A 13,151-nucleotide genomic window follows, 5' to 3' on the forward strand; every position below is an offset into this window, starting at 1 on the left:
ATCCTGGGCTGAGGGAAGGAGAGCGGAACAGAACACCAGGAGCAGCACTGCGCACATGCACCCACACAGGCGTGGGGAGTGTGCTCGGGTGCGTTCACTCAAACACCTGTGTGCATGTATGAACCCGAAGAAGCACATGTACAGAGAGCATAATCTATATGCACCTGTGCATGTAAGTGCACATGAGCCATGTATACGCACATATGTGTACACGGCATGGCCGTGTATATATGCACCATGTACATGTATGCAGAGTATGTATATAGCACTCATATATGCATACATGCATAGGGTAGATATACTTATGCATTATGCTTGAATGGTATAGGGTATATGCCTATGTTCATTTGTGTATAATGGGTATGTGTATATTTACCTTTGTGCACATGTGTAAGCAATATGTAAGTATATGACTGTGTATATATGTGCATAGGGCATGTGTATATTTGCCTGTGTGTAAATAAGGTACATGGTTTGTACACAGGAAGCATATGTATATACATATATATATGCACACACACATATATATGCACCTGTCTATGTATGTGCAAAGGGTACATGAGGTCATGTATATATGTACATATGATATATATGTGAAACCACCCATATATATTTACTTGTCCATAAGCTATATAGGTGTATGTCCCCGTGAACATATGTGCGTTGAGTATATGTATATAAACCTGTATATATGTACTGCTACCACACTCTTTATGAAACCAGCCCCAGTCCCCACCCACCGTGCTGTGATCCATCACAGTCCAGCCCAGCCAGCCCTCAGACTGAGACAGTCACAGCCTGAACCCCTGGAGGACACAAGCCTTCTTCCGAGGGCAGCCTCTTGTTTCCCATCCTCCATCTCCATCTGCCTGCTCGCAGCTAAGCCCGTGGAGGCTGACGGTTTCAGGGGCCCTGGCCTTACCTTGCTGGCTAGGATGCGGGCGACCTCATCGTCCACAGAGCCGGGGGCCACAGCCAGGTCAGGGTTGCTGCTGCTGATGCTCTTTGAGCGCGCCAGGTAGAGGTTGGTGGGGTGGCCAGAGCCATGGGCCTGTGTGGCAGTCTGTATGCTCACTGGAGGGGTCCCTGAGGAGAGGGGACAGTGCCAGCTGCTGCAACCTACCTGAAGATAGCCAGCCTCTTCCCAATCAGCAACCCTGAAGTCACTTTCCTTCTCCAAGTTCCCAGTCCTCATGAAGACTGCTTCACAGTGATTTGAAAAACACTGAGAATCCTGCCTAGTACACAGAGTTCTCTCTGTGTGTGCAAGACACAGAAATGGGGAGCTTACTCCATAGATCAGGCTGGCCTTGAGCTCATGGTGATCTGCCTGCTTCAGCCTCTGGAGTGCTGTTACAAGCATGAGCCACCACACCCAGTTCATCTCATTCTTAAATGTTTACCAAAGGGGGAAAAAGGAACCAACCTTCCTTTCCTCTGGTGTTGTGGGTGGAACCCAAGGTGTTACACATGTTAATAAGCACATGCTCTACCACTGAGCTACATTCCTAGCCCAAATCTACCTACCTTCCCTCTCTCCATCCCTCCCTCCTTTTCCTTCATTTCTTCCTCATCTTCCTTCCTTCCTTCCTTCCCTCCCTATTCTTTCTTCTTTTCTCCCTTCTTCACCCCCTACATTCCTTTCCTTCCTGCCTCCCTTTCTTCCTTTCTTTTTGGTTGGAGGGATCAAACCCAGAGCCTCAGGCATGGGAGGTAATGGCTTTACCACTAAGCTATACACCCAGCCCCACAAACTCCATCTTATTGAATGCTTACTCTATGCCAAGCATTGTACAAAGCTCACTGTCACTTAGGAATACTGACACTCCCACAAGGTGGGTACTGTTATTACCTGTTTTACAAATGGAAAAACAGGTTCAAAGAAGTAAAGGCACTTGTACAGGGTCACAGGGATTCAAATTCAGACAGCCTAGTTGAATCCCTGCTCCAACCTACTTGCTGACTGGCTCAATCATCTGGCAGTCCATGGGACAGAGACCATAACCATGAAGCTGGGGCAAACATGTGAAATGAGTGTGTATGACCCCAGGACTTTTGCACATGCTATTCTCTTTGTTGCATACACTTTCCTCTTCAGTTTTTCCTATCTCCCAGGGATTTTTCCACCAACACTCACCAGCTGGGGGACTAGGTTCAGGACCAGGGAGGCGAAAGGCATAGTGGATGTAGGAGGCCAGCAGGGGGCAGTGACCACTGGCATCCTGGACGGCCTCCAGGTTCCGGTGGACAAGGCTGACTATATGAGCCATTGCTTCAAAGGCCCCTCGGCCTAGGTTTACTGTAGGGCAAAGCAGAGGTCAAATTCCACAGCCCAAGGCCTCTCAGCTCCCTACTCACCTTCCAGAGGAACAAAGATTAGGGTCTGAGGTCTCCTGTGATCATCAGGGAATTTTACAGGATCTACTCTGGGGGCAGGGCACAGGGGAGGGGGAGCTTTTTCTAAGAAGGACAAACTGAGACCAGAAAAACAAATGAACAATGGGAAAAAACTCAGGGTGAGGGAAGTGAAAGGGACCCCCTTTCCCTGTGGAAACCAAGGCTCATGGCTATGCCGGCTCACCCATCTGTCCACCGATGACGGGGGGCCGTGCGACCAGATGCATGAGTGTGTCCAGTACATGGTGAGAGAAGGCCACGAGGGGCTCGGGGCTAGCGAGGCGCAGGGCTGCAAGGCTGGCGCGGAGCTCTTGCTCCACAGTGCCCTCGCTCAGTACCGTGTCCTTCAGTCGGAATGGAAAGGGCCCCTCCTCCAAGACATGCACCAGTGTGAAGAACTTATCCAAGTGGGGGTCCTTGGGGCGGGGAGACACAGCGTGAGCAGAGTGCAAGGGACTTGAAGCTACCTGACCTTAGTCAGCAATTTCCCTTTCAGTCAGGCCCAGCTGACCAAAGACACGTCCAAGAGCCTGAGGCCACCCCTCCTTGGCCAGTCATAACTGTTGCCCAATCCCAGGGTGACCAGGAGGGGAACAGGACAGGAATCCTGGATTCCCACCCCACCTCGTACCTGGGGGTGTACAGAGGACGCAGCTGTGAGCTCCACACTGAACACACCCTTATGACCATCCACCCAGCGCATGCCTGGGAGTGCCGCCTGTGGGAGGGAGAGCTGGGGTGGGTGCCTGCTGACCCTCCCCCATGGATCAGGCCACTGGGCCATAGCCCTGGTCATTGCGACACTGTCGCCCGAGTGTGGCCCAGACTGGGGGAGCAGCAGGCCATCCTGCCCCCTAGCTCAAGCCTGTCGACAAAGGGGGAGCCCCGGGAAGGCTGTAAATCTCACACTCATGGGGATCAGAAATGGGGTGCATGCTCACGGGGTGAACATGACTTGAAGACAGCAATGGGTCATAAACAGCATCATGGGGCACCTGTGACTCCTGGGGGGCTTATAAGCTGGTAGAAGGGAAAGTCACTGGTGGCAGTTTAATGGGAGTGATGGAGGATCCTGGGAGACAAAAATCAGATGGAAGGCTTCTAACAGACCAGAGAGAGAGGAGGAGCTGGGGGGGGGGGGGCGTGCAGTGAGAGGTGAGGATAACTGGGAGACAGAAAGGGATATACAGGTGTGGTAACCCATGGCATGGGTGGGGTGACAGGATGCATAGGGTCACAGACGCAGCTATGGAAGATAACAAGGCTCCCCAGGGGTTCTGAGGGAAGTCAGGCAGAAGTGAGGGTGCCTTCCTGAGGGTGCCGAGGACCAGCACACGGAGGTGGGGAGACGATGCGCGTGGGAGTGCGGGTGGTACGTACGTCGGGGCTGAGCACAGAGTAGCCGGGCGGGGGCTGGTCCACACACACAGGCAGGCAGAAGGGGCCGGTCCTCAGGCGACCATGCTGCAGCAGGGGGACCCACTGAGGAGGGAACAGACGTGGATCAGGAATAGCCCAGACCCTGGGGAAGGGGACAGGAGGTGGCTTTGGGGGTAACATGGCTTACGGTAAAGCCCACGGGTGTCTCCAGAGCCGTGCCTGGCCGGGGCTGACAGCTGACATGGTAGAAAGTAAAAAGCAGGTGATGATTCTCGGTGACACAGGCTGGAAGTCTCAGCTTGAATTCCTCATAGAATTCAGGGGACCTGGTGCGACATGGCCAGGTGGGGGACGCATCAGTTAGGGAGCTGGGATCCCATGTGACAGACACCAGACTGGTTTCTAGGCCTCAACTTTGCCCTCAGCCTCCCAGGGCCTGTATATCCACTCTATCACCCCCACATTTGCCACTCTGACCCTCCCAGGACACTTCCATTGTCCTCCTGAACCCCATGTACTTGTTATGGTAGACCACTGGCGTAAAGGCCTCACGGGTGAATTCGCTGCAGCTGGACTTCCCAAAGATGACCTGAGGGAAGTAGACATGAGGGACCCCCTGAGGCTATCCCGTCCCTGCTGTCCCCACCCTGGGACTTAGTCACTGACCGGCAGAGCCTGGCTGGGGTCCTCGCCGGCCATATACTGGACTCTCACGGCAAGGTTCCGTACAGAGCCCTGGCGGCTGCTGAAATTGAGGCTGTGTGGGTACACGTAGAGCAGGTTCCTGGGCAGGGTGGGAAATGGGGTGTCAGAGGTACAGGCGGCCTATGAGTAGCTGGAGTGCTAGGCCAAACTTGGCCCAAGCTTTTTTTTCCCTTTGTGTCTTCAAGGCTGACCTGGAATTCACTATGTAGTCTCAAGGTGGTCTTGAACTCAGTGACCCTCCTACCGCAGTCTCCAGAGTGCTAAGATTAAAGGTGAGCACTAACATGACCGCTTTTTTTTTTCCTTTTCTTTGAGACTGGGTCTTATAGCCCAGGCTGGCCTCAAATTCCCTAAGTAGCTCTGAAGATGACCTTGAACTCCTGATCCTCTTGCCTCCCTCTTCCATGTGCTGGTATTACAGGCATGCACCACCATGTCTGGTGTATGTAGTGCTGGGGATGAATCCAGAGCTTCATGCATGCTAGGAAGCGCTCTACCCACTGGGCCACATCCCCTGCCCCTGCGGGCCAGAGTTCGACTGTGTCCCAGGTAGCAGGGTTAGACCTGGCCCTTACCCAGGCCCAAAAGGTCCTTCTCTCCTAGGTCCACTGGAGTTATGGATCTGTCTCTCAAATAGAGACAGTCAGAGGCTGGAGCTGCCTCCCTCTCTCAGTGATAACTCCTTCTCAACCTCCCTCTGGGCCTCAGTTTCCACACTTGCATCATGAGGGCATTAGGCTTTTTTTTTTTTTTTTTTTTTTTTTTTGGTTTTTCGAGGTAGGGTCCCCCTCTAGCTCAGGCTGACCTGGAATTCACTATGTGGTTTCAGGGTGGCCTTGAACTCACGGTGATCATCCTCCTCCCTCTGCCTCTCCAGTGCTGGGATTAAAGGTGTGAGCCGCCCTGCCCGGCTCAGCATTCTTAATATGGCACCCACAGTCCATAACCATGGTGACAGTCACCTCATCAAACACTTATGTATCGCCGTCCGTGTGCCCAGACCCACTTTACGTACCCAATGCACAGTAATTCAGTGACTGTCCTCTGCAGTGCCAGGTTGGTACCCAGGGCCTGACACACGCTAGGCCAGAGCTCTACCCGAGCTACCCTCCAGCCCTTTTTTTCTTTTCTTTCGAAAGAAATTTTTTTTTTTATGAAAGAATGAGAGTGAGAGCAAAAAGGTGTGCGGGGGGATACCCAGCCCTTGTTTTCTGGAGACAGGGTCTTGCTATATAACTCAGGTTGAGCTTGAATTCACAGTGATCCTCCTACCTCAGTTTCCTGAGTGCTGGGGTGACAGGCATGGGACCCCATGAACGACTTACTGAGTTCCCATTTACAATGGGAAAAGCAATGACTACTACTTCAGAGAAGAGCCAAGGGCCTCAGGTCTGGGCAATACACACAGTAGGTGCTCAAAAAGTTCCTGTGATGACAGGCAGCACCTTCATTTTACAGGTCATTCAGGAAAGTCAGTTAGCATTGAGCTGGGGCACAGGTCGCTAGATCCTGGAGTTAGCCTCTGTGGCCTTGGTAAGGACTCTGCCAACTGCCACTTGTTTCAGGCCACTTACCAACCAGGGTAGGCGAGACCCCTGCATGGCAGCTTTAGGGAAGGGTACGAGGAAGACAAATCCCATAAGGTGCTTGGGATAGCTCTATGTAAACTGTTGGCACTCAAAAAAGGCATTGTTATAGCACCTGTGCTTAGGTGGGGAAACTGAGGCTCAGAGAGGTGCTCCAATCCTCGCACACCCACCATGGTAAGGGCCCAGGCCCAGGTTTCTCCCCGTGACCCCCTCCCCCATTGCTGCCCACAGCTGGCCTTGAGTCCCAGCCAGTGTGATCCCAGCGTGGCCTGCTTAGACATCTGCCTGATGCAACTTCAAGCTCCTGCCAGACCCTTGTGCAATAAGGGGAGAGCTGGGTGGCTGGTTAACCATTGACTGGGGGGAGGCTCGTAGCAGTGTGGTGACATAAAAGGAGAGCACAGCAGTGCTGGTACCACACCCCAGACCTTCAGCATGGCTGCACTTGCTCTCTGCCTCCTATGGGCCCTGACAGCGGCAGCCCGCACTGCCCCAGTGTCCTCCCCGGGTGACCCGGAGCCCGCACAGTACGAGGAGCTGACCCTGCTCTTCCATGGGGCTTTGCAGTTGGGTCAGACGCTCAACAGCGTGTACAAGACCACAGAGGCGAGGTTGACAGAGGCTGGGAACAACCTGGGCCTCTTTGACCGTGCACTGGAACTCCTAAGAATGGAAGTCAACCAGGGCTGGGATGCAACACAAGAACTTCGCACAAGGTTGTCGGAGATGCAGGTGGGCACTGGAGATGGGGTGGTGCTGGGTGCACAGGAATATGAAGAAGAGTTCATGTCTAGGATGTGGCACTGCCTGGTTGGCCAGAACAAGGAGGAGCAGTAAACCCAGCTGAAGGTGACGGCGACCTCACTAACACTCTCCTGTCTATTGAGCAGATGGAAGAGGATGATTTACAGCAAAGTACAGAGGCCACAGCCCAACTGCTGGGGGAGGTGGCCCGGGCACAGCAGGCACTGCAGGACAATGTGCGGCACCTAGAAGCTCAGCTGAAAGACACCTGGCTAGGCCATGCCCGCCATGAATTTGAGACATTAAAGGTAAGCCATTGCCAAGCCCTGAGACTCTGACTGGCAGCCACAGCCCATTTCTGAATGCTAAGCCATGGTGACCCCTTGGCTACACAGCTACTTGGCATGACCTGCAGCAAACACACATCCCTTTCCATGCCTCTGTTTCCCCATTTGCAAAGGGCAAAGCAAGGCTAAGCACTCTGTGCAGGAGCAGTGCACACAGTAGGTGCTCAATAGATGCTGATTTTTACAGTTTTCTGTGGCATATCTTCAGCGCTCAATGATAACTGTGTGACAAACCACATAAAGTAAGTCCTATCTTATACACGCTTTACAAATGGGGAAACTGAGGCCCAAGAAGGTCACACAGACACAACAGGGAGGCCTGGGTGGGATAAGGGGATGGGAAGTCAGCCAGAGTTCCCAGGCTGAAGTCTGCATTTTGACCTCTCAGGCTCACGCTGACAAGCAGAGCCACCTCCTATGGGCCCTCGCAGGCCATGTGCAGAGGCAGAGGCGCGAGATGGCTGAGCAACAACGGTGGCTGCGACAGATCCAGGAGAGGTGAGCCTGATGTGGCAGGAGGGAGGGTGCCTGGGGTGCTGGCAGGGCTTCCCTCTAAACAGCCTCGACTAAGCTAAAGCTCCTTCCCCAGACTCCACACAGCAGCTCTCCCGGCTTGAGGCTGCCAGGATGCCACCAAGGACCAGTCACACCGCAAGGGACATGGCTACACAAACGTGGTGTCCCCACACGCAGGGCAGTGCTGCCTGTCCACTGGGGTCGGTCGGCCAAGGTGCCCCCCTTCCGCTTCCGGCCATGCAGCAGAGGCAGAAGCAGAAGCAGATGAGGTCGAAGGCAGAGAACAAAGCACTGTGGCAGAGGGTGGAAGGAAGATCGCATGTCCCCTCATGCCCAAACAGCCCAGATTAAAGCACAACAATGGCATTTTATGCTGGTAGTCTGTGTGTGTTTGCAAGAACATGGACCTTCAGGGTGAGGACATGGCTCAGTGGGTACAATGCTTGCCTTGCATGCAGAAAACTCTGCGTTGTATTCCCAGCAACATACAAACTGGACATGGTGACGCAAACTTGTTGTCCTAGCTCCCCAAAGCACAGACCAGAAGATCAGATATTCAAGGTCATCCTTGGCTATATAGCAAGTTTGAGACTAGCCTGGGCTACATGAGATCCTCTCTCAAACACAAAACAAGGGCTGGGGAGATGGCTGTTGGTAAAGTGTTTGTCTCCCCAGAACCAACAACAACAACAAAATGCCAGGAGTGGTGGCATGTACTTGTAATTGCAGAGCTGGGGAGACACAGACAGATCCCTGGGGCTCTGCCTATTTGGTAAGCTCTAAACCAATGAGAGACCCTGTTGTTGTTTTTTTTCCTCCTTGTTTCTTTTTTCTTTCTTTCTTTCTTTTTTTTTTCCCAAGGTAGGGTCTCACTCTAGCTTAGGCTGACCTGGAATTCGCTATGTAGTCTCAGGGTGGCCTTGAACTCATGGCGATCCTCCTATCTCTGCCTCCTGAGTGCTAGGATTAAAGGTGTGTGCCACCACACCCAGCCTGAGAGACCCTGTTTTAAAGAGGCATTGGAGGGGGGCTAGGAATGTAGCTCAGTTGGAGTACTTGCCTAGCATGCACAAAGCCCTGGGTTTTGCTGAGTATGGTGGCACACACCCCTAGGTCCAGCACTAGGGAGGCCGAGGTAGGAGGATGGTTATGAGTTCAAAGCCAGCCTGGGGCTACAGAGTGAGTTCCAGGTCAGCCCTAAATAAAAGTTCCAAGCCAGGCATGGTGGCGCACGCCTTTAATCCCAGTACTCGAGGCAGAGGTAGGAGGACTGCCACGAGTTTGAGGCCACCCTGAGACTACAAAGTAAGTTCCAGGTCAGCCTGAACTTGAGTGAGACCCTGCCTCAAAAAATGAAAGTCCTAGGTCTGACCCCTAGCATAATAATCTCAGCATTTGGAAAGAGGATCAGGAGTTGGAGGCCTTTCTCAACTACATAGCCTCTAGGCTAGCCTGGGGTTCAAGAGGCACTGCCAAAAAAAAAAAAAAAAAAAAAAAAGCCAGGTGTGGTAGTACACACCTTTGATCCCAGCACTCTGGAGGCTGAGTTAGGAGGATAGCCATGAATTCAAGACCACCCTGAGACTACATATTGAATTCCAGGCCAATCTTCCCTCAAAATCCCCCCCCAAAGAAAGATGGATCCCATACTCAATGCTGACACCTAAAGTCTCCACATGGACACACACATGTGCACACACATACAAAGACTCATACACATACATACAAGAAAACCAAGGGTGGGGCCAGAGAGATGGCTTAGTGGTTAAGGCCTTCGCCTTCGAAGCCTAGGGACCCGTGCTCAGTTCTCCAGGTCCTGCATAAGCCACATGTACAAGGTGGCACATGTGCCTGGAGTTTAATTGCAGAGGCTGGAGGCCCTGGCATGCCAATTCTCTCATAAAAGAAAAAATAAGGAAAACCAAGGGCTGGGAAGATGGCTTTGTAGTTAAAGGTACTTGCTTGCAAAGCTTGCTGGCCTGAGTTCAATTCCCCAGTGCCCATGTAAAGCTAGATGCACAAAGTGGAACATGTAACTGGAGTTCATTTGCAGTGGCAGGAGGCCCCAGAGCACTCATTCTTTTTCTCCTCATAGATAAATAAAAATGTGTGGAGGGGGCGGCAGTGTATAATTTGAAAAAGAGAACAGGGGACCTCAGCTGGGCTCAGCCATCCCCACATGCTGTACCTGTAGCAGGTGTGAGGGGTGTAGACCTCTCGGGCAGGGAACTCTAAGATCTCCTTTGTGGGTCGTCCCCTGGGGTCCGGATAGGGCTTGATATGAAGCAGCTCAGGGGACAGACAGAAGTGTGGGTTCTCTGGGGCCGGGGAGATGTCAATCTTGAGTTGAGCTGAGGACAAAAGATTTGCTTTGTTCTTTGAGTCAGCCAGTCAGAGGTTCGCCTTGGGGCTAGAGCGAAGGTTCTGCCTCTCCCCTCACGTCCTTTCCTTTCGGTGGCTCTTATTTTTCAGGAACAAAAGCCCAGTATCCTAGTCATTCTACTCCCCATGGCTCTATGCTTGGGTCCCTAATACCCAGCTCAGGATGACAATCAGCATGGGTATGCTGAGTAATTGTATGATCAACACCCCTGGTTTTGAGGGTGTACCACAAACCTGTCACAGGTCTTAGGCGCCTCAGCAGGGAAGATGGCCTCTTCATGTCTGCCAGGAATTTGAAAAGGTCTTCATCACTTAGCCGTTCAGCCTCCTACAAGAGACAGGTTCCTCCTAAGTGGAGGCTAAAGCCCTGAATGTGCCCAGGGAAGAGGCAAGAGGAGAGTCCCTTCCTTCCTACACCATCATCACCTGCTTAAAAAAGTTGGTGACAGTTAACGTGGCTGGGCGGAAGCTAGAGAAGCTGCAGGCATCGTCCCCGGTACTGGATCGATCCTGGGGTACCCGACGGCGGCGCTCGGTCCAGGTGGGCCTTCGCTCTAGGAAAGACACCAGGGGGGACAGGAATGTGACCTGAGGAAAGGTGGAGGGAACGAGGTGCAGGTGCAGTACTGCGACTGGCCCACAGGGGGCGCGCGTCCTCACCGCCTTCGGAGTCTGAGTCCCGGTCGGCCTGACCCACGCTGCTCACGATGTTGGCCAAGTGCACCGCGGTCCAGGCAAAGGGCATGCGGTAGCGGCCCAGCCGGGTGCAGAACTGCTCTGCTGCCAGGCGCAGCTTCTCTAGCTTCTCTTTGTTCTGTGGGCGACACCCGTGCGCCCCACCAGCTCAGCGCCCTCCCTCGTGCAGCTAAGCACATAACCCTCCACCCTACCCAGCTCCCCGGTATCTACCTTGGCCGTGTCCACCTCCTTCATCACCATGTAGGGCTCACAACACTCGCTGATGTCTCCCTGCTGAAGCACCTTTTCCAGCTGCGGCACAGGAGGGTCCAGTGAGGATCCTGGGAACCCTCCTTGACCTTCACACACTCCGATGATTTCTGGGGGTGAACCTAGGGCCTCACACATTCAAGGAACTGCTCTGGCACTAACTACACACCTATTCCACTGAGGCACTCTTGCTCCAAAACCTCAGCTCACAAGACTTCCACTGTCTCTGGGATGGAGTTCTAGCACTCCACATTTCCCTCCTTCCAGCCCTTAGACAATCGTAAACCCCAAGTTACAAGTCCACCTGTACCTATTGATATTAATATTCATTTTCACTGCAGCCCTCGCACTCTCACTTGCCCCTTATCTCAATCTCTCTTATGCTAGGGATGAACACAGGGCTTCACTAGGCTAGGAAAACATTATACCCCTGAGCCACGCCCCCAGCCCTCACTGTGGATTCTAGGCAGGAGCTCTACCCCTGAGCCACGCCCCCAGCCCTCACTGTGGATTCTAGGCAGGAGCTCTACCCCTGAGCCATGCACCCAGCCTCACTGTGGATTCTAGACAGGAGCTCGACCCCTGAGCCACACCCCCAGCCCTCACTGTGGATTCTAGGCAGGAGCTCTATCCCTGAGCCACGCCCCCAGCCCTCACTGTGGATTCTAGACAGGAGCTCTACCTCTATCTGAACCACACCCCAAGCCCTATCTAGTATTGAGACATCTATTTATTCTAACCTGGCAATCCTCCTTCCTCAAACTCCTAGGTATCACCACAGCAGGTTGCTTTTTCCTTCCTTCGTCCTTCCTTCCTTTCTTATTTTTGTTGTTTTTTTGAGGTTAGGTCTTTCTGTAGGCCAGGCTGACCTGGAATTCACTATGCAGCCTCCAGGTGGCCTCAAACTCCACCTATCCTTGCCTCCAAAGTACTGGGATTAAAGGCATGCACCACATGCTTGGCTTGAATTTTTTTTTTTTTTTTTTGGTTGTTCAAGGTAGGGTCTCACTACACTATTCCAGGCTGACATGGAATTTACTATGTAATCTCAGGATGGCCTCAAACTCACGGTGATCCACCTACCTCTGCCTCCCAAGTGCTGGGACTAAAGGTGTCCACCACTATGCCCAGCTTGTTTTTTCTTTTTATTTGTCTAAATAGAGGCTTTGTGGGCTGGGAAGATGGCTCAGCAGTTAAAGGTACTTGCTTACAAAGCCTACTGGCTGGGGTTCCATTCACCAGCACCCATGTAATGCCAGATGCATGCAGTGGTACACCCATACTCTCTCCTTCTCTGAAGCAAATACATAAATAAAAAATATTAAAAAAAAATAAGAGCCGGGCATAGTGGGGCATGCCTTTAATCTCAGTACTTGGGTGGCAGAGGTAGGAGATTCACCATGAGTTGGAGGCCACCCTGAGACTACATAGTGAATCCCACGTCAGCCTGAACTACAGTGAAACCCTACCTAGAAAAACAACAACAAAATAATAATAAAAAATAATAGTAATTAAAAAATAATAAATAAAATAAAATAGAGGCTATGACTCTGGTCCACAAGGCTAAGACTCCAACCCTGGGTCCTTACCTCCTTTATTCTCAGTGTTTCCATCTGTCAAATGAGGACCATTACAACCACCATCTGAAGCCCCATTATGACCAGGGCTTGTCAGTGCTCAAATCATTTCATTATTGTAACCTAATTTAAAGTTTGAGAAAATTTGACCTGGCTTCTCGAAATAGAAAATCTCATATGAACGTGCCAGCTCATCTTTCCTGACCTGATTAATGAAGTCTCAAACTTGCAAAAAGTTAATTTTTATTTACACATGTCTATGTGTGTACATCAGAATCTCTTGCAAATGATCACCAGATGTACCTACCACATTTTGCTCTGACTTACTTGGGTGTAAGGGAATTGCATCTAGGCTTGCAGGCTTTGCAAGTAAGGGTCTTTCAACCACTTAGCTATCTCCCCAGTGCCCCACCCCCTTTCTGAGATAGGGTCTCATGAAATCCAGGTTGGATTCAAACTCACTACGATGAATTTGAACTCTTGACCATCTTGTGTCTACCTCCCCAAGTGCTGTGGATCACATCTAAGACCCCATGCACACTCTCCAACTGAGCTACAGCTGAAGG

General features: G+C 52.0%; 2 protein-coding genes across 4 annotated transcripts in view; one reads left to right on the top strand and one right to left on the bottom strand.

Moving 5' to 3' along the window:
• Positions 1-13,151, bottom strand: part of Dock6 (dedicator of cytokinesis 6) — a 77,370-nt gene that overhangs the window by 41,032 nt on the left and 23,187 nt on the right. For all 3 annotated transcript variants that reach the window (XM_045142692.1, XM_004667472.3, XM_004667471.3), the window contains exons 10-22: positions 10,970-11,050; positions 10,721-10,874; positions 10,487-10,614; positions 10,295-10,388; positions 9,867-10,029; positions 4,444-4,561; positions 4,296-4,366; positions 3,965-4,103; positions 3,778-3,879; positions 3,029-3,115; positions 2,582-2,813; positions 2,138-2,299; positions 923-1,086 (exon numbers count right to left, since the gene is read on the bottom strand). In XM_045142692.1, the coding sequence (XP_044998627.1) occupies positions 923-1,086; positions 2,138-2,299; positions 2,582-2,813; positions 3,029-3,115; positions 3,778-3,879; positions 3,965-4,103; positions 4,296-4,366; positions 4,444-4,561; positions 9,867-10,029; positions 10,295-10,388; positions 10,487-10,614; positions 10,721-10,874; positions 10,970-11,050 (1,695 nt within the window). The remainder of the gene's footprint in view (positions 1-922; positions 1,087-2,137; positions 2,300-2,581; positions 2,814-3,028; positions 3,116-3,777; positions 3,880-3,964; positions 4,104-4,295; positions 4,367-4,443; positions 4,562-9,866; positions 10,030-10,294; positions 10,389-10,486; positions 10,615-10,720; positions 10,875-10,969; positions 11,051-13,151) is intronic.
• Positions 6,507-8,020, top strand: Angptl8 (angiopoietin like 8). Its single transcript, XM_004667470.2, has 4 exons — positions 6,507-6,803; positions 6,962-7,123; positions 7,551-7,660; positions 7,752-8,020. Exons 1-4 carry the CDS (start codon positions 6,507-6,509, stop codon positions 7,777-7,779), a joined length of 597 nt encoding a protein of 198 aa, XP_004667527.2. The 3' UTR covers positions 7,780-8,020.

This window comes from Jaculus jaculus, chromosome 2, assembly GCF_020740685.1.
Source record: "Jaculus jaculus isolate mJacJac1 chromosome 2, mJacJac1.mat.Y.cur, whole genome shotgun sequence".
NCBI lineage: Eukaryota > Metazoa > Chordata > Mammalia > Rodentia > Dipodidae > Jaculus > Jaculus jaculus.

Bases quoted from the DNA above. Each gene is read 5' to 3' on its own strand.
- Angptl8 (XM_004667470.2), top strand. From the start codon at position 6,507: ATGGCTGCACTTGCTCTCTGCCTCCTATGGGCCCTGACAGCGGCAGCC. The intron at 6,804-6,961 runs GTGGGCACTGGA...TCTATTGAGCAG, and splicing joins CAAGGTTGTCGGAGATGCAG to ATGGAAGAGGATGATTTACA. The intron at 7,661-7,751 runs GTGAGCCTGATG...CTCCTTCCCCAG, and splicing joins CTGCGACAGATCCAGGAGAG to ACTCCACACAGCAGCTCTCC.